At 41.6% G+C, this 21,534-nt stretch overlaps 1 protein-coding gene across 2 annotated transcripts in view; it reads right to left on the reverse strand.

The window, feature by feature from the left end:
- DIS3L (DIS3 like exosome 3'-5' exoribonuclease) overlaps positions 1–21,534 on the reverse strand; it is a 55,667-nt gene that overhangs the window by 13,394 nt on the left and 20,739 nt on the right. For both annotated transcript variants that reach the window (XM_044279381.1, XM_044279382.1), the window contains exons 6-15: positions 21,392–21,470; positions 8,056–8,232; positions 7,765–7,934; positions 6,919–7,080; positions 6,568–6,812; positions 5,829–5,921; positions 4,177–4,704; positions 2,323–2,477; positions 1,530–1,696; positions 254–399 (exon numbers count right to left, since the gene is read on the reverse strand). In XM_044279381.1, the coding sequence (XP_044135316.1) occupies positions 254–399; positions 1,530–1,696; positions 2,323–2,477; positions 4,177–4,704; positions 5,829–5,921; positions 6,568–6,812; positions 6,919–7,080; positions 7,765–7,934; positions 8,056–8,232; positions 21,392–21,470 (1,922 nt within the window). The remainder of the gene's footprint in view (positions 1–253; positions 400–1,529; positions 1,697–2,322; positions 2,478–4,176; positions 4,705–5,828; positions 5,922–6,567; positions 6,813–6,918; positions 7,081–7,764; positions 7,935–8,055; positions 8,233–21,391; positions 21,471–21,534) is intronic.

Consider the following 21,534-nt stretch of genomic DNA (forward strand, 5'->3'; position numbering starts at 1 on the left):
TGCAGATGGATCATCATCACGTTACAGGAAGTGCCATGCGGCTGCTTTCGTTTGATCTGGGGACAACGTAGAGCTTATAGCCAAATTTTTAAACAAATGACTAAATTACTTCAATCAAGCCCATACAAAAATGTACACTTCTGTCTTAGTAAGTGGACAATCCCTTCAAAACCAGAGATCTGTTAATTCATTTCCCTTTAGCGCTACTGATAGTAAATCTCAGTATTATATTTTAAACTTGAATTACATTTACCTGGGTATGAACAGCAAGACTCCGTTGGTGCGGATGGAGTATATTATGGCATCACATATGCAGCGCTGGTCACTCTCCGGGTCTTTATCTCTGAAGAACATGCACTGGAAGAGCTCTGTAGACTGTTTCTGGCAATGCTGGGCAGCCTGCAATGCACAAGAAGCATAGTTAAGCTGCTGTGTTTTAGTTAAAGCTATGGGCACCTTTGATGTGAATAATTTTTGCACGTTAGTATTTTTAATTTTAATTCCTTTCAGACCACGATATTCAGTTTGCAACTTGCTCCTTGTTTCTGACTTTTCTCATGTGGATGTGTCCGTCCCAATAACACATGTTGGATCTGTGTCCATGATGCTTCTGTCTTTTCCAAAATGACTTGTGCGTGCCTTCCTCCCTTTCTACAGCCTTTGTGAGCTGTCCTCTTTAGATCCTCTACCCCTCCACACATGTTATGCGTCTTTTGCAGACCCATTGAAATGAATGGTTCCATATACGGAACACAGAAAACGGCCCGTATATGGAACGCAAAATACGTTCATGTGAACGAGCCCCAACACAGAGTAGTGGATGGTTTGTGTGCTGGCACACGGTAGGGTACTTCTTTGGCGCACAAAAAACTACCTCAATTCGGGAACTTTTGGTGCAATAGCTGTTTATTGCACAATAAACAGCTATTACACCAAAAGTTCCCAAATTGAGGTCGTTTTTTGTGCGCCAAACAAGTACCCTACTGTGTGCCAGCACACAAACCATCCACTACTTCCTCCACAGTCCCTAGGAGTTTTTGGCAACTCCATCCAAAGGGACCAAACGGGTACTGGCAGCACCGACCCCCTTCTCTCTGTGTATCTGCCCTTACGAACGTTGTGCTTACACACGCACAACACCAAAAGGTGAGCATACCCCATCCATGTCGCTAAACCGAACTACCGTTACCTACCACCCTATGAGCGCTTCTCCCCATTTTTTTCTCTTGCCATAATTGCAATACAGAGAGAGGAGAGGGAGAGCAGAGAGCGCAGTCAGAAACAGGAGCAGTGTTTTGGTGGATTTATGTCAGATTCTGCAGCATCAGCAGGTAGGTAAAGGGAGCACAGAAGCAAAATGGTAGGATTTTTTGAATGAAGAATTTAGAAAGTTGCTTAATTTTGTACTTGCGATTCAAAGAAACATTTAAAAAAATGTATGTACAAGTGTCTTTAAATTGATTGAAGATTGTATGTATTATCTGAAAGAGCAGCAAAACTTCTGTAGCATATTGCACCAAATGTTTTACCCGGTTGCGATTATTTATATGACGGCACAGCTCATCCAAGTCCTTGTTTCCAAGAAGATGTTCCCTTAGACCATTGTTGATAGCAGCCAGGAGAAGCCGATGCACTATTATATCAGCATAGCGACGGATCGGGGAAGTGAAGTGTGTGTATTTATCAAGAGCCAATCCTGAAAGAGAAACACATTGGCTTATTGACAGTATTATATATTGCAGAGCTGCATTCAGTTTTGTTGGTTGGAACGTGATAAAATCAACGAATGTGTTGCCAAAAATATCTGTTATCTAAGCTCCTACAAAATGCAATGTTCAAGGCTGCACTTGGATGCTCTGCTCCCTCTCCAGACTCGGATCTGCAGTGTACAACCTCCTTTCTAGTATTGATAAAGCTGGCCATAGACATTAGATTAACGTCGGCCAAATATTGGAAGTGTATGGGGGGCCTCGCAACTCTTCCCCGATGGTAGAGGTCACAGGAAACTGAGCAGATGGATATAAACATAAATGGTCCTTTTGTTTTCAGGAAGATAAGTTGCTACCAGAGGTGTCTGAAGGTGGCTTACTCCCCTTTCCTCAAACAGAATACATGCATGTGTATAGGGAAGTTGGGACCTTCAGAAACCATACCATTACAACACCTAGCAAAATTAAAAGGTGTTCTCCATTCAGGGTCCAAACAAACAAATAAATATAAAGCAATAAATGTATCTATTACGTACAACAGTGGTGTAAAGCTCCTGATATGTAGTGTTCAGAACTGTAAATGTGCAAATGTTTCACAGACCACAGCACTTACCATAGTGATAGAATTCATCCTCTGTGTATGAACCTGTAGAGAAATACTGCGCGTTGGACATGGCCTGAGTCGCCATTGCTCGCAGTAACCGGTTTACTAAAGGGTCAGATGGGTCATTGGCTTTCTCCAAAGAATCAGCCAAAGTCTTGTTTGTGCTGGAAAGGAGAATGTAAAAGGTATCCATTAGATGCATTAACAGCTATTTTCAAGAACATACATGATGTCAGCAGAGTAAAACCAATCTGACTGCCAAGAGTTCTCTATATGTACAAAAAAATTACATATTGGTTGTAAAGCCTTTTTATCATATTTCTGCAATAAAAACAATCTGATAAAAAAACAAAAAAACAAACAAAAAAAAAAAAAACACAATCTGACTTCTTGCTACCCATTCATAAGTCAGTATCTGTCTGCAAGGTCTGTGGTCTACCTGTACTAGATGTGTGTGAGCTCCCAGGCGCTGTTGGTACATGTAGATTTATTGCGACAATGCATTTTTTGCACAATCTGTTCCCTTCATCAGGTCCAATTAAGGCATAGTTGCAATAAATCATACAATGTAAATACATTGCCTGGGACTTCATTTATCACACTGCCCAACAGCGCAGCTGCACTCTTTTAGTCTTTTTTTTAATAACATTTAGATCTCAGGCTACTTTCACGCTTGCGTTGCTGGATTCCGGCAGGCAGTTCCGTCGCCGGAACTGCCTGCCGGATCCGACAATCTGTATGCAAACGGATACCATTTGTAGACGGATCCGGATGCGGATCCGTCTCACAAATGCATTGCAACACCGTATCCGCCTCTCCAGTTGTCATCCGTAAAAACAGATCCAGTATTTATCTTTTTCAAAATCGCAGACCGCAAAACCGGATCAGTTTTTCCAGAACACTAGGGGCCGGATCCGACATTAATGCAGTTTAATGGAAAATAATGCCGGTATTGCGGCAAGTGTTCAGAAATTTTGGACAGAGAAAATACTGCAGCATGTTGCTGTATTTTCTCCGTCCTAAAACTGTACAGTGACTGAACTGAAGACATACTGATGCATACTGAACGGATTGTGCTCCATTTAGAATGCATTAGGATAAAACTGATACGTTTTTTCCGGTATTGAGCCCCTACGATGGAACCAAATACCAGAAAAGTTTAACGCAAGTGTGAAAGTACCCTTAAAAGAAGGATGCACCAGTATGGATCTAGTATGATACATGACCAACAGTGCTGTGCCTATTTCAGCAAAACCACCAGGTGAACATTCACTTTTATCCCCTACTTTCAGTTTATCTTGAGTACAGGAGGTACAACCCTATGGTTTGCAGTGTAGGAGAAGGCAGTCAGAACTACTATCTTTAAAGTGTACTTTTTCTACACAAGCCTTGGAGAATAGTATCTAGAGGAGGCAGCCTGACTTCACGTACTCCTGCAGAACCTGGTGAATCAGCGTCAGGCTAAGGGCTCATTCACACGGCCGTTGGTCAGCCGTTCCGTGCATTGGGGACCGCAATTTGCGGTCCCCAATGAACAGGCAACATCTGTGCGGATTCCACAGACGGATCCAGACACATTCAACTTTAATGGATCCGTTCTCCACTCGCACAGTAAAAAAATAGAACATGTTCTATTTTTTTACGGTGCGAAGGCACGAAGAGAAACCCCACGGAAGCACTAGGTAGACCTTCTGGATTGCGGACCAATTCAAGTGAATGGGTCCACATCCGTGATGCGGGGTGCACACAGCCGATGCCCGTATATCGTGGACCACAATACAGGCTTGGCTGACCAACAGCCATGTGCATGAGCCCTAACACCAGATGGAAAAAAGAACATATCTAGCCAAGTACTGAACTCACCGTGTATCAATGGAAAATCCTTTTGCGTGAGCAGTCTCTTTCAGCTCTTTGAAAAACTCCTGTCGTGGAGGTGGGTGAAGTCGGAGTAATGCCTGCTGAGGGTAGCTCTCCCAAATCTTTTTGGCAACCCAGTGATTAGCTAGAATCATACATTCTGCTATAGTCTCATGAACCTGCAAAGGCTGCTTAGGAACCAAGTCATCAATGCTGTGTTCCTCCCCCAACTGAACCCGTATTTCCACCCCTTCCAACTCCAGTGCACCATGCATATCTCTCCGTGACCTGACAGCTTGGGCGACCTCAGTCAGTTTACATATTGCCCATAGGAGGCGATCCAGTTGAGCAGAGTCCTGTAATAGAGGCTTTAGCTCAGGCTCAGTGCCAAGTGGCTCAAGATCTCCATCCAGCAGCTGTTGAGCCACCTCATAACTCAGCTTGTAGGAAGAGCGGATGATGGTGCGTCCATACCAGACTCTGCGAATTTCATACGTTGTGCTGTCCAACTCCCACATTACACTCACTGCATACCTGTGTAGAAGCAAATGTGGAATTTACTGGCATAAATTTAGACCAATAGGAATAATATGAACTACACTCATGTCATGTGGTACCACTAGTGACCAATCAGAGCCTATCTGTCAATAGGTTGTATTAATGTCCCCAATAATGTATTATGCATTGTAGCATTCAAAGCATTAGAAACTCATAAGACACTTTTTGCTCGTCTATTAAAGGGGTTGTCTCACTTCAGCAAATGGCATTTATCATGTAGAGAAAGTTAATACAAGCCACTTACTAATGTATTGCGATTGTCCATATTGCCTCCTTTGCTGGCTGGATTCATTTTTCCATCACATTATACACTGCTCGTATCCAGGGGTTATGACCACCCTGCAATCCATCAGTGGTGGTCGTGCTTGCAGACAATAGCAAAAGCACCAGCCCCTCTGGTGGCCTGGACCGCAGAAGTGTGCATAGGCCGGCGGACTGCAGAGTGGTCATAACCATGGAAACAAGCAGTATATAATGATGGAAAAATAATCCAGCCAGCAAAGGAGGCAATATGGACAATCACAATACATTAGTAAGTGCCTCGTATTAACTTACTCTGCATAATAAATGCCATTTGCTTTAGTGAGACAACCCCTTTAAGGGTGAGAACAAGTATTGTCCTGCATACAATCAAAATAAGTAAAATTATTACTCAATCCGGTGAAATGAGGAAATATATATATTTTTTTGCCTAAAACTTGCTTAGCTTAGTTATATATTGCTGACCATCAGATTGACAGAGCTATATATTTCTTTTTCATAACTCAGACAACCGCTTTAAGGCTAAAACTAGTTAAAAATGCACATGTTTCCTACGAGTTGTGCGCTCACTAGATTTACTTCAGGCATAAATTCAAAATCTACAATTAATAAAAAAGTGACATTTTCAGGAGGGTTTTTCCAATTCTAATGTGACTGGGGGTTAAGCTAGACACAGACAACACATTTTGTGTGCACACCACACAATTCCTCATTTCCGAATTGACAGGGTGAAAAAGGATCATGAAACATATTGTTGCGCTGCTAGAATATAGTGTGAGACCTATGGAAGCTATAGATTGTTACTACTGCTAAAAAGCTTATAATATCTGCAAATTTACCTGTCTACACCCCCACGCAAAGAGCACAGATCTGCACTGAGGATATGAGGCAGCATGTCGTAGCGGCGGTCAGCAAGGTAGTAAGTGGTAGCCCTGCATAAGGAAAAAATAAAAATGCTTACAGAAAAGAACACAATTAGCAGGTGACAGGATGTTAGGAGTGATGGTGAATAAATACAGGAATGTAGAGGGGGGAGTGTAAAGTATATTTGTAATTTAGGTCTGACAACTTTGGATAGCCTCTTTCGTACAAGCATGTACCTTATTAACTAGCAGATTTTATGGTGTTCCCTTGGAGGGACCCCAGTAATCGCCTGCTTGTCCACTGACAAAAATGCACAGGTAGAGGAAATGGAACATTTGCACATAAATGACGACTTAACACAATATGAAATTTCTTTATAATGCCATCACATGATATATTTGTTAGGGTGGGTTCACATAATGGTTTATGCCTCCGTTTTACGTATGCATTACAAAAAAAAATTAAAAATACAAAAATGCAGCAGACCACATTGTTGTATCCAGCACAGTCCAGTAAAAAAAAAAAAAAAAAAAAAAAAAAAAAGTTTATTTTTCACCATGGAACTCTGTGGTGAACGGATGCCACTGTATGGCACTAGTCTGAGGCATCCGTTTAACATATACGTTTTTGTATACATTAAAAGGAAAGTAAAAACGTGATGTGAACCCAGCCTTAGCAGAGCAGATGGGATATACAATGTGGGATCTCACTAACCTTACTTTGGCTTCTATGTCAGTGTAAGAGTTTGGTTTCACAAAGTGTGTGACATCTGCAATGTGGACACCAAGCTCTAAATGGCCACTCCTTAGAGCCCGAATGGACAGTGCATCATCCACATCTTCACAGCCCTCTGGGTCAATGCTGAGTATCAAATGAGTCTCCCTCAAGTCTCGTCGATCACATTCTTCTGGGGCAACCCGCCATGGGTTCTCTGGGCTGTTAGTTGGCATTTCTGCAAGCTGTTAAGAGACAAGATTTGACCATCCTCCAATAACACAGCCCAAACTGCATATGTCCATACTGAAACTGAGCAGGGCCATTTAGTATTCTAGGATAAAAACTGACCTGGGCTTCAGAGAAAGGGTTTGTGCTAATACTGTTTTCCACTAAAATAGATGCGATTTCTGCTTCCAGGTCACCGATACGCCCCAGCGCTCGCACAAAGTGTCCGTTTGGATAGAGAGATGTGGATTCCCAGGAATCTATCCTCACTATTATCCTATAATCCTGATCAAAAATAAAACACACAGAATTATTATCCAGCAATCATAGTCATTTGGGCAAAACCAACCTCGCCACTGGGTGGTGGTGAAGCCTGGTTGCCAGCGTCTTGCCCCAGGATAATGGGCCCTCTCATCAGCCCATGCTAAACTTAAACCCCATGGCGATTTGACTGCGTTTGTGGCATCTGAGCGCTGTTTGGATATATTGAGCGCTCAGATCCAAGCCATCTGGGGATTTTGTATGGGAGTGTTTAAACTGTAAAGCTGTAAAGGATTGGCTGCTATGTCATGTCCTCGGTTCCCAACCAGGTTCACGGGGGTGGTAACCTTGTTGGAAAATGTGTATAAGTCAATGCGTGTGCGTTCAATAAAGAGTTCCTGTTTTAACCTTCATCATGTTGAGGCTGGTGTTTGGGTAACTGATTGACACTGGGGATTGCTATATGCTGAAGATTTGCTATACTCCCCTGGCTATACTATTAGCTCTTGTAAGAGCTGTTCCTGGTTGCTGTGGTGGTTTTGGTGTAGAGCTGAGTGCTTGGAGTCCTCGGGAAGCACTAGGAGCATCCATAAATGGAGGTACCCGGTCGGGGTGCTAGGAGATCCGTTACAGTCATAACTGTACATGAAAGCATAGAGAGCTTCTACGAACACTGTCTACTAATACATAAATGTCTGTTTAATGTACCTGCAGAGTCTCCGCTTGCTGCGTGCTGATCCGGATTTTGGGGATTCTATAGTCCCAAGGAGTCACAAGAACTTTCTGTGCATTTTTTCCCTGAGTTTGTCTCTCTTCCTTAGACGGCAACGTAACCACATAATCCCTCCAATTCCGTTGTAGCACCCCCACAATACGACCTAGATAGACATGTGACAACTGGTATTAGAATTTCATCACCATCTCATGCTCTATAGAACATACGTAAGCTTAGCTCTGTTCTCCTCATATAATCACTAAAAACAACACTAGCCTACTCACCAGTCATCATAACCTCGCTCTGTGTATCCACGGCTCTCTCATCTGCCTCGTTCTCACACAGCGCTCCAATTCTCCCCTTCCAGTCACATTTAGGAAGAACTTCCACAGCCACCAGGTCTCCATGGATTGCTCTGTTCCGGGCCTTAGTACCATGGATCAGAATATCACTCTGTAGGTCTAGGATATGAATGACCGGCAGTTATCTTAACTAGGATTCTACATCATGTGCTACTAACCAACAACACAATGTTTTGTTTTTTTGTTCACCGTTTGTTTTATAAGTTCAGTGAACTAGTGATTATAATATGCCGCTCTTTAACAGGGCATTTTATTATGTCAACTGAGGGTTCACATACATAATATAATACAAACCGGTACAGGGGAAAGAGCTTTCAACTTATAATCTACAAGGAAAGGGGGAAGGAGGCAGTGGGTGACGTGAATGCTCAAAGGAAAGTGTGGTGACAGCAGGGTTATTGTAGGCTTTCCCGATAACGTGGATTTTATTTTTATTTTTTTCTGTTTAATACTTTTTTTTATTAATTTTAAGAAAGGACATACATTGTTGTTCTTAAAAAGAAAACAAAAAACACACAGATGGCTACATAGTTAGCACCATACATAATCACATTAGCAACACTGGTAGCCAATATACATACCACATTAAGGTACAAAAACAACAGAAATGAGTAACAGTACATCATAAAGAGAACATAAGACATAAAAAAAAACAAAAAAAAAAACAGTCAAACATACAGTGCAGTCGTTGGGGTACGTTTGTGCAGGCATAGTTTTATCAAATATAGACTCGTATACAGAACCTTAACTATACAGATCAATTATACTTAAGTATATCAAACAGGGGATGGTGCAGCGAGCGGTGAAGCTCTCCATATGCTCCATTCCCTCTCGAATCTCACAGCCGCGTCGTCAGCTCCCGCCAACACACGCTCATATATATAAGTAGAATTTAGCCTTCGGATAACCTCTGTTAGGCAAGGAACATACTGTGATTTCCAATTTTTGACTATGGCCAATTTGGTTGAAAGAAAAAGGTGTCCCAATACCACCCTCCTCTCGCATGGTATCCCAGCCAGGTCAATCCATAGAAGGGCCAGTGAGGGGGATGGCGGAAGCTGGGAACCCAGTAAATCCGAGGCAAGAGAGAATGTAGCCCTCCAAATATCTTGCAGCCTCAGACAAGACCATAAAATGTGATACAATGTGCCTCTATTGCCACATCCCCGCCAACATAAACACGAAAGGTCCGGAAATATATGACTCAGGCGATCTGGTGTATAGTACCACCTTAGTATGGTCTTCATCAAGGACTCATAGTGCGAAGCACATCTAATATTTTTTTTTTTATACAAGAAAAGGCTGCCGACCACTGTTCATCCGTGAACACCAACCCCAAATCCCTTTCCCATGTAAGCAGCGGAGTCGTTTTAACAAATAATCCCTTATCCCCCATCATCATATACAAAGGCCGCAGTCGTGTGCACTGTGGCGGAGCCAATAACCACAGACTAAACACCTCCCGATTGCACACCAGATTAAACGGACAATTAGCTGTAAAAAAATGTCTAATACACAAATATTTATAAAAATCTGTGTGTGGAATCAGGAACTGCTCATGAAGGTGTTCAAAGGGGCGGAGGGTGTCCGAAATAAATAATTTGGAGAGAAGGTCCAATCCGCCCCGCGCCCAGGACAACACTGAAATATTCGGGATAAGAAAATTAAGAATAGTTACTGGGGCGCTGGGCGGAAAGGATCCAGACTCCAAAGTACACAATCCATGGAATCGGACCCAACTTTTCAAAGCCATGTGTACTAACGTCGGAAGAGGTGGCCAATTAAATGCCGGGTGAAGAGCTGCGAGCAAAAGAGTTTTTAAGTTATTACCAGGTGATAATATTGTTTCTATATGTACCCACTGTTTCGCATAATTACCTACCCACCATTCCCTTAACTGTGATACCTGTGAGGCCAAAAAATACTCATGAATATTCGGAAGACCCAATCCCCCCCGAAGTTTAGGTCTCTGCATTATTGAGGTTGCTATTCTCGGTTTATGTCGTTTCCAGATTAAAGCATTAATCAGTTTGGAGCACTTCTGAAAAAAACTGCTTTGGGGGATAATAGGTAGTGATGAGCGGGAGGTGCCATATTCGATTTCGCGATATTTCGCGAATATTCGAATGAATATTCGTGTTATATTCGTCGAAATCGAATATTCGTAATTATTCCAATTATCGCGAATAATATACAAATTTTTTTTTTCCGCGTATTGCGATTATTTATCTTGATAGTATAAGGCAACGTTCCTATGCTAATTGACTATGGCTAGGCTAATATGTGTATTTTACGAAATTTCGTGATTTGCTCTAACTTCGTCTCTTAGAATATTACGAATATTCTAAAAGACGAAGTTAGAGCAATATTACGAAATTTCGTAAAATACACATATAGATTGTAATTTAGCTAATATAGTGCTATAATCCCTTTTTTTGCCTCTTCTGAACTTAAGTTTTGTAAAATATGTACACTATTAAAAAATATTACTATAGCAGTATATTAGCTTAAATACAATCTATGTGTATTTTACGAAATTTCGTAATATTGCTCTAACTTCGTCTTTTAGAATATTCGTAATATTCTAAAAGACGAAGTTAGAGCAATATTAAGAACATTTGCAAAAGCCGAAATTGCGATGCGAGTAATATAATACGAAATAGTCGCATGAAGATTTCAACTTAGCACTGCTATATTCCATATTCTAGCCTAATATGGAATATAGCTGTGCTAAGTTAGCACTGCTATATTCCATACTAGGCTAGAATATGGAATATAGCAGTGCTAATTTGAAATCTTCATGCGAATATTTCGTATTATATTACTCGCATCGCAATTTCGGCTTTTGCAAATGTTCTTAATATTGCTCTAACTTCGTCTTTTGGAATATTACGAATATTCTAAAAGACGAAGTTAGAGCAATATTACGAAATTTCTAAAAGACGAAGTTAGAGCAATATTACAAAATTTCGTAAAATACACATAGATTGTATTTAAGCTAATATACTGCTATAGTAATATTTTTTAACAGTGTACATATTTTACAAAACTTAAGTTCAGAAGAGGCAAAAAAAATTTGGAGGCAAAAAAAGGGATTATAGCACTATATTAGCTAAATTACAATCTATATGTGTATTTTACGAAATTTCGTAATATTGCTCTAACTTCGTCTTTTAGAATATTCGTAATATTCTAAAAGACGAAGTTAGAGCAATATTAAGAACATTTGCAAAAGTCGAAATTGCGATGCGAGTAATATAACACGAAATAATCGCATGAAGATTTCAACTTAGCACAGCTATATTCCATATTAGGCTAGAATATGGAATATAGCAGTGCTAAATTGAAATCTTCATGCGATTATTTCGTGTTATATTATTCACATCGCAATTTGCGAAATTTCGTAAAATACACATATAGATTAGATTGTAATTTAGCCAATATGGAATATAGCAGTAAGTTGAAAACGCCATTGACTGGAGCAGCCAGGAATCCAAAGGACAGGTAAGAACAACTTTAGAGAAGTGGGAAAGAAAAAAATATAATAATAAAAAAAAAAAAAAAAAAAACGAATATTCGAATTCGCGAATATATAGAACGATATTCTAAATATTCGCGAAATCTCGAAATTGCGATATTCGAGAAAAAAATTCGCAATTCGAATATTCGCGCTCAACACTAATAATAGGTAATGTCTTAAATATATACAGGAGTTTTGGGAGGATAAACATCTGAAATGATGCAATACGACCTACCCAAGACACCTCATATTTAGTCAGATTATCGAGCTCCTTCTCCAAAAGCTTCAATAATGGGACATAATTTACTACAAATAACTTCTTTAATGATGCTGTAAGCTTTATCCCCAGATAATCAATTTGGTTGTTTTGCCAATCTAAATCAAAGGTATCCTTCAACTTCTTTATCTGTACAGAAGGGATATTTATTGGGTGAGCCTGAGATTTAAGAGCATTCAATTTATAAGACGAGACATCTCCGAATCGGGTTATGACATCAATGGCAGTTTTTAAAGAGATTTGAGGATTTGACAACGTCAGAATGATGTCGTCTGCATATAAACTGATTTTATGTTCCGTACTCCCTATATCAACTCCCTTCACATCAGGACATTGACGAAGGGCCTGAGCCAGAGGTTCTATAGTCAGAACAAATATCAGGGGAGACAGGGGGCAGCCCTGGCGGGTACCATTACTAATATTAAAGGGGTCGGAGAGTGCCCCATTGACCCACACTCTGGCACTTGGTTGAGTATAAAGTGCCCTGATAGCCGCCAGGATTGCCCCCGTAAATCCCATCTTCCCCAGCACCGAGAAGGCGAACCACCAATTAATGCGGTCAAACGCCTTCTCGGCGTCTAGGGTAACCAAAAGCGTTGGAATTTTTCCTCTCTGGACATAGTCCATAATATTTAATGTCTGCCTAGTATTATCCTGCAGCTGCCTACCTCTTACGAATCCAACCTGGTCCGTATGAACAAGAGTAGTAATACAGGGAGCCAGACGACTTGCCAACACTTTTGCATAGATTTTTGCATCTGTATTTAACAGTGATATCGGACGATAATCCCTTACGTCATCCGAAAGAAGGTCAGTTTTTGGAATGGTGACTATCCTCGCCTCCAGCATCTCTTTTGGAGGACGACCGGTACTCACCATTTCCCCAAAAATCTGACATAGATAAGGGGAAAGTTCTTTTTGGAATAACTTATAATATGTGTTTGAAAAGCCGTCTGGCCCTGGTGCTTTATTATTCGGTAATGTTGTAATAATGTCTAGGATTTCCTGCTCTGTCATTGGGGAGTTTAATTTCCCTAACTGGGCCTCAGTAAGATTCGGAAGGTCAATGGAATCTAGAAACTGATCTATGGCCACCGAGTTTACAGAAGACATATCCGGAAGGGATTCTAAATTATAGAGGGTTTTATAGAAACTCCGAAAGGAATTCGCTATGCCCTGTGGATCAACGATCTTTTTATTCGTAATTTTTGATGTTATATATGGGATCTTGTTTTTAGTAGTTCTCTCCTTCAATCTATGTGCTAATAATTTCCCCGATTTATTATCCTGTGCATAATATAGTGCACGGGTCTTTTTTAGATCGTTCTCATATCTATAAAGTAAATGCTCCTTCAATTGGAGACGTAGATTCTGCAACCTAGTTCCTATAATGGCGGTGGGATTGCTTTTGTTACTAGACTCCAGGGACCTAATCTGCAGGGTCAAGGCGGTTGTCCGTTCCTCTCTCTCCTTCTTTGCTATACATCCAATTTTTATATGCAGACCTCTCATATAGGCCTTGTGGGCATTCCAGAGAGAGAAAGGGTTAGACACTGATCCCTCATTAGTGCGAAAAAATTCCTTTAAACCCTCCTGCAATGTTGATCTATGTTTAGGGTGCTCCAGTAAGTGGATATTATCACGCCAAAGAAAGACTGGGGGTCTATTAGAGTCCTCGCCAATTGTTAAAGTAACAGGCGCATGGTCAGACCATGTAATCATCCCTATGGATGAACCTACTGCTATGTTTAACAAGTGGCGATCTACCAGGAAGAAGTCAATCCTAGAATATGTTTGATGGACATTTGAAAAAAAAGAAAAATCCTTTTCTCCCTCATGATGAAACCTCCAGACATCATAAAGATCCTCTCTCAATAAGAGGGAATTGAGACCCCGAATGGACCCACCAAACCCTGTTGACGAATCCATAGCTGAATCCAATATAGAGTTGAAGTCTCCACCCCAGAGGATCAAACCCCTCCTAATCATATTCACCATAGTCACTAAATTACGTAAGAAGCGCAGCTGGTGTCTATTCGGAGCGTATACGAATACCATGGAGAAAATCACGCTATTTACGGATGCCACCATGATAATGTATCGCCCATTTTGGTCAACCATGGATTCAAGCAGTTGGAATACAACCGAATCCCTAATTGCTACCATCACACCTCTCTGTTTTTTCGTATAATGAGAATGGAAAACATGTGGAAAGTGAGCACTTTTAAGTCTAAATGCATCCTCCTTCAGGAGATGTGTCTCGGTTGCGCAGACTATGTCCCCTTTCATGGTCTCTACATCCCTCCACAGCATGGACCTCTTGAACGGGCTATTTAAACCCTTCACATTTATTGCAATGATTTTATAAACCATCTGTCCATGGGTCCATACTGTGGAGGGATTGAACCCCCACCGAATCCGGTCTCCACCATATTAAAGCCTGTAAACAATGTATCCCATCTTTGCACTGCGAAACAATACATAAATCACAGACAATTCTACATAAAAAAGAAAAAAAAAGAAGAACAACAACATAAAACACAATTATTTTAAGACAAACAAAAACCCGGGATATAATGCCGTTAATCCTTTGAAGGGACATATATTTCGGCTCATGGCCGGAAGAGGCTGCTCGGCGTTGCCCCCACACCCTCTACCCTGCTGATAACGTGGATTTTAAAGTTGCATTTGAAGGTCTCAATTGAGATGGGGAGTCTGACTTGCTAGGGCACAAAGTTCCATAGTAGTAGGGTAGGCACATCAGAAATTTTTGAGAAAATCGTGTGAGGAGCAGGCAAGTTGAGAGCAAAGAAGGAAGACTGCACATGGGGAGGAGTGTAGGGCAGAGATAGATGGAGGGGATAGGTTATAGACCTTATTGTTGTCAACATTTTTGGCAATAGCAAACCAAAGAAGGGATTGGAAGAGGATTAACTGGACAGTAGAGGCGCACTGTAGGAGCGCAAGAGTCTTAGATGGGAGAACAAAGAGGAAGATGTAGCAGCAGTCTAGGCAGGAGATGAAGGAATGCACTAGCATTTTTGCAGGCTGGACACTGAGTAAAGAGCCGATTCATGAAATGTTTTTCAGATGGAAGCGGCAGGAGGTGCTTAGATGTGCGGTTTAAAACACAGGGTGGAAACAAAGATAATCCTGAAGCAGAATACTTGCAAGACTGGGGATAGTGTAAAGCCATTAATTGTGACTAATAGCTCTGGTAGGGGAGATAAGATAGTGGAAAGATGATGAATTAAGTACCCTCCATGCTGAGTTTTATGGTCCCTTTACGCGGGACAACGATCTAGCAGACTGTTGTGAAGGAAGCATTCCTTCCCGACAATCTGCCGATTGCTGGCGGACGAGACCGGTCCATTTACATGCAGCGATCTCCTCCACAGTATGGGGAGGAGTGATCACTAATGCCATTGCTCTTCCCCATGCTGTTTCCCAGCAGCAGATCAGGTTTACTTGGAAACAATGATCTTTTGTGCTGCACAAAATTGGGTAACCAGCATGGCATTTACACCACAAGATCATCGCTAATGAGCGTTACTAGTAACATTGGTTAGCGATAATCTGTTCAATAGTTGGCCTGTGTAAAGGGTCCATAAGAAAGTGGGAGGAAAAGGAGAAAATAGCAGATACCAGAATTACTGATTTGTCTAGTTTAATTTCTGGGTCAGGCGAGTGTCAAACTGGTTCCGAAAGCCATGAAACTTTGTGAGCTGACCCAAGCCGATGGTATAGATAGAGAAGAGTAGGGATCCTAGGACAGTGCCTTGAGGGACATCAACAGAGAGCGGTCGAGATGAGGAGGTGGTGTATGGATGAAAGATACCAAAGGTCGGTTGTATGCCCCGGAAGCAGACCTGATCCATAATGTTCTGGTCCTGTTCGGAACTGGAGCATTTTTGGAGTGCAGTATACAAACAAATTGAAGAAAGTTATGACATCACCTTACCGAAAGTGCCTTTGGTAGGTTACCTTGGTCATGTGGAATACCTCTCCATGCCCACTAATCATAAACTAGCGGTCACCAAATTGCTATATGTTGCTCGTAAATTCATTGCTATGCACTGGATACAATCAAGCCCCCCATCCGAATCCAAGTGGATAAATAAGGTTAATCGTATGATATCTATGGAGAGTGGTATCTACAGTCGTGGCCAAAAGTTTTGAGAATTACATAAATATTGGAAATTGGAAAAGTTGCTGTTTAAGTTTTTATAATAGCAATTTGCATATACTCCAGAATGTTATGAAGAGTGATCAGATGAATTGCATAGTCCTTCTTTGCCATGAAAATTAACTTAATCCCAAAACAACCTTTCTACTGCATTTCATTGCTGTCATTAAAGGACCTGCTGAGATCATTTCAGTAATTGTCTTGTTAACTCAGGGGAGAATGTTTACGAGCACAAGGCTGGAGATCATTATGTCAGGCTGATTGGGTTAAAATGGCAGACTTAACCTGTTAAAAGGAGGGTGATGCTTGAAATCATTGTTCTTCCATTGTTAACCATGGTGACCTGCAAAGAAACGCGTGCAGCCATCATTGCGTTGCATAAAAATGGCTTCACAGGCAAAGATATTGTGGCTACTAAGATTGCATCTCAATCAACAATTTATAGGATCATCAAGAACTTCAATGAAAAGAGGTTCAATTCTTGCTAAGAAGGCTTCAGGGCATCCAAGAAAGTCCAGCAAGCGCCAGGATCGTCTCCTAAAGAGGATTCAGCTGCGGGATCGGAGTGCCACCAGTGCAGCGCTTGCTCAGGAATGGCAGCAGGCAGGTGTGAGCGCATCTGCACGCACAGTGAGGCGAAGACTTTTGGAAGATGGCCTGGTGTCAACAAGGGTAGCAAAGAAGCCACTTCTCTCCAAAAAAAAAACCCATTAGGGACAGATTGATCTTCTGCAGAAAATATGGTGAATGGGGGGTGAGGAGAGGTATTATCTCTTGCATATACAAGCTGTTGCTCGACAAGTTTTTACTGTTACATCCGCTGGCGGCTAGGGTTAAATGGGAAAAATATGTTGGCGAGCTAACTGATGACCAATGGTCTGACATACTGGAGATGATACCTCTCTCTTCCTTGAGTGAAAGACGTAAACTCTCGCAGCTTTTCATTGTCCACAGGGTTTACAAGACACCGTTTTTTTTTGTTTCGCATAGGTTTTAGACCGACGGCTGAATGTCCAAGGTGCTCTGTAGATTCTGCAGATTTGTTGCATAAGACGTGGACTTGCGAGAGGTTAGGGAGATACTGGGAGATGGTAACTCAGACTATACAGGACGTTTACAAGGTACGGATACCGCCTGACCCTAGAGTGTGTGTGTTGGGTTATGTCTCTGAACTGGCCACTAGTCAAGTACTTAAAGAGGACCTTTCACTCGTATACAAACTAAAAACTAACTCTATCTGTGGGCAGAGCGGCGCCCAGGGGTCCCCCTGCACTTACTAGTATGCCTGGGCGCCGCTCTGTTCGCCCGGTATAGGCTCCGGTGTCTCAGCTCCGTCTTTTGTATTGGACTGATTTTTTTGTAGGAGGCGTGTCCCTTGCTGCAGTGCTGGCCAATCGCAGCACACAGCTCATCGACTGGCTATGAGCTGTGCGCTGCGATTGGCCAGTGCTGCAGCAAGGGACACGCCTCCTACAAACAAATCAGTCCAATACAACAGACGGAGCTGAGACACCGGGCGAACGGAGCGGCGCCCAGACATACTAGTAAGTGCAGGGGGATCCCTGGGCGCCGCTCTGCCCACAGATAGAGTTGGTTTTTAGTTTGTATACGAGTGAAAGGTCCTCTTTAAATTAGCAATTGGAAGAGTGTTATATGTTGCTAGAAAGTTAATCGCCTTGCCTTGGATACAGACAGCGCCGCTCACCTTAGGCGAATTCTTAAGTACAGTTGACACGATGTTAAGTTATGAGGGAGTGGTGTATCAGAAGCGTGGCTGCCCAGCAAAGTTTGAGAAACTATGGGAACCGTGGCTGTTGTTTCGACGTCTGAATAGGAATGTGTAGCGGTATGCCTTTGTAATTTTCATGCTAACGTGGGGTGGGAAGGGAAGGGTGGGGGGGGATGGGTTGAAATTTGAGTGCTACTTACTGTTTGGTAACCTGATTGCTGTCAGCCTTATGAGAAATATGTCTCTGTGTCATCTCTGTTTGTGATTTGTACAACAGTGTATTTACATTGTACGCTCAATAAAAAAAAGATCTGATCAAAAAAAAAAGAAAATATGGTGAATGGACTGCTGAGGACTGGGGCAAAGTGATATTTTCCGATGAAGCCTCTTTCCGATTGTTTGGGGCATCAGGAAAAAGGCTTGTCCAGAGAAGAAAAGGTGAGCGCTACCATCAGTCCTGTGTCATGCCAACAGTAAAGCATCATAACCCCATTCATGTGTGGGGTTGCTTCTCATCCAAGGGAGTGGGCTCACTCACAGTTTTGCCCAAAAACACAGCCATGAATAAATAATGGTACCAAAACACCCTCCAACAGCAACTTCTTCCAACAATCCAACAACAGTTTGGTGAAGAACAATCCATTTTCCAGCACAATGGAGCTCCGTCCCATAAGGCAAAAGTGATAACTAAGTGGCTCGGGGACCAAAACGTTGACATTTTGGGTCCATGGCCTGGAAACTCCCCAGATCTTAATCCCATTGAGAACTTGTGGTCAATCATCAAGAGGCGGGTGGACAAACAAAAACCCACTAATTCTGACAAACTCCAAGAAGTGATTATGAAAGAATGGGTTGCTATCAGTCAGGAATTGGCCCAGAAGTTGATTGAGAGCATGCCCAGTCGAATTGCAGAGGTCCTGAAAAAGAAGGGCCAACACTGCAAATACTGACTCTTTGCATAAATGTCATGTAATTGTCAATAAAAGCCTTTGAAACGTATGAAGTGCGTGTAATTATATTTCACTACATCACAGAAACAACTGAAACAAAGATCTAAAAGCAGTTTAGCAGCAAACTTTGTGAAAACTAATATTTGTGTCATTCTCAAAACTTTAGGCCACGACTGTACATTAAAAAAGGTACAGTACAAAAATTCCAGAAGCAGTGGCAGATGTGGCTAGCTGGTCCTGACCGGGTGTCTCAAAGATTGATGGACATATGGAATGGTATGGTTGTTCGAGGGTTTGGGAGGACCAATTAAAGAGTGCATAAGTAGTTGTTGCATCTACGGGGATATCAGGTGTAAACAGTATTGCAGTATTTTACTTTTTACTGTAGGAGTGGTCACACGGAGAGGGGGGGGGGGGCAGGGGAGCAGGGGGATGGGATGGATTCAGGATGGATCACATTTGTTTAACATGATGACAAATGTTTTTGTCACTGAAGTTATTATGTAAATGATGCATACTCCTGCACGTAGCAGGATTGTGTCTGACAGTTAATGCTGTTTCTATATGCTTATACAGACGTGGACAAAATTGTTGGTACCCTTTGGTCAATGAAAGAAAAAGTCACAATGGTCACAGAAATAACTTTAATCTGACAAAAGTAATAATAAATTAAAATTCTATAAATGTTAACCAATGAAAGTCAGACATTGTTTTTCAACCATGCTTCAACAGAATTATGTAAAAAAATAAACTCATGAAACAGGCATGGACAAAAATGATGGTACCCCTAGAAAACACAGAACATAATGTGACCAAAGGGACATGTTAATTCAAGGTGTGTCCACTAATTAGCATCACAGGTGTCTACAACCTTGTAATCAGCCATTGGGCCTATATATATGGCTCCAGGTAATCACTGTGTTGTTTGGTGATATGGTGTGTACCACACTCGACATGGACCAGAGGAAGCAAAGGAAAGAGCTGTCTCAAGAGATCAGAAAGAAAATTATAGACAAGCATGTTAAAGGTAAAGGCTATAAGACCATCTCCAAGCAACTAGATGTTCCTGTGAGTACAGTTGCACATATTATTCATAAGTTTAAGATCCATGGGACTGTAGCCAACCTCCCTGGACGTGGCCGCAGGAGGAAAATTGATGACAAATCTAAGAGACGGATAATCCGAATGGTAACAAAAGAGCCTAGAAAGACTTCTAAAGAGATTCAAGGTGAACTTCATGCTCAAGGAACATCAGTGTCAGATCGCACCATCCGTCGTTGTTTGAGCCAAAGTGGACTACATGGGAGACGACCAAGGAGGACACCATTGTTGAAAACGAATCATAAAAAAGCAAGACTGGAATATGCCAAACTACATGTTGACAAGCCACAAAGCTTCTGGGAGAATGTCCTGTGGACAGATGAGACAAAAATCGAAGTTTTTGCCAAGGCACATCAGCTGTATGTTCACAGACGAAAAAATGAAGCATATCAAGAAAAGAACACTGTCCCTACTGTGAAACATGGAGGAGGCTCTGTTATGTTCTGGGGCTGCTTTGCTGCGTCTGGCACAGGGTGTCTTGAATCTGTGCAGGGTACAATGAAATCTCAAGACTATCAAGGAATTCTAGAGAGAAATGTACTAGCCAGTGTCAGAAAGCTTGGTCTCAGTCGCAGGTCATGGGTCTTGCAACAGGACAATGACCCAAAACACACCGCTAAAAACACCCAAGAATGGCTAAGAGGAAAAAATTGGACTATTCTAAAGTGGCCTTCTATGAGCCCTGACCTCAATCCTATTGAGCATCTTTGGAAGGAGCTGAAACATGCAGTCTGGAAAAGGCACCCTTCAAACCGGACACAACTGGAGCAGTTTGCTCATGAGGAGTGGGCCAAAATACCTGCTGAGAGGTGCAGATGTCTCATTGACAGTTACAGGAAGCGTTTGATTGCAGTGATTGCCTCAAAAGGTTGCGCAACAAAATATTAAGTTAGGGGTACCATCATTTTTGTCCATGCCTGTTTCATGAGTTTATTTTTTTACATAATTCTGTTGAAGCATGGTTGAAAAACAATGTCTGACTTTCATTGGTTAACATTTATAGAATTTTAATTTATTATTACTTTTGTCAGATTAAAGTTATTTCTGTGACCATTGTGACTTTTTCTTTCATTGACCAAAGGGTACCAACAATTTTGTCCACGTCTGTATGTTATATATTAAACTTCAATAAAAAAAAAAAGGGTCGGTTGTATAGGTAGAAGGACATCCAGAAGAGGGTCAAGCCTGTGATACCAAGGGATGAGAGAATTTATAACAGGAGAGGACATATCTAGTAGGAGAAGCAAAGAGTAATTTTTAGCACTGCAATCTCATGCAAACGTGCATATAGTCTAGAAGCTTAAATTGATGAAAATTGGGGGAGGATGATTTCCTACAATAACTGCAAAAATGCAACACTTGCATTTTTTTCTTTTACCAATACATCACATGTAATCCAATACAGTAATGCAATTTACTGGGCACAGGCGATCATTGTGAGCTTTTGAATGGCATGGAGCCCTGGTCTAAATTGTAAGAGAAGTAGAACAGTTACCTGTATCTTTTCCAGTCAAGCCTTGGAGCCGTACAAATGCTTCCAACTGGGAACGATGCTTGTTAACACTGAGCACACCCTGCACAGAGAGACTCAAGTAAGCTCATCACAATGTACTCACTTGTTCCATATACAACCCTCTA

The sequence above is a fragment of the Bufo gargarizans genome, chromosome 2 (genome assembly GCF_014858855.1).
Source record: "Bufo gargarizans isolate SCDJY-AF-19 chromosome 2, ASM1485885v1, whole genome shotgun sequence".
NCBI classification, from domain to species: domain Eukaryota; kingdom Metazoa; phylum Chordata; class Amphibia; order Anura; family Bufonidae; genus Bufo; species Bufo gargarizans.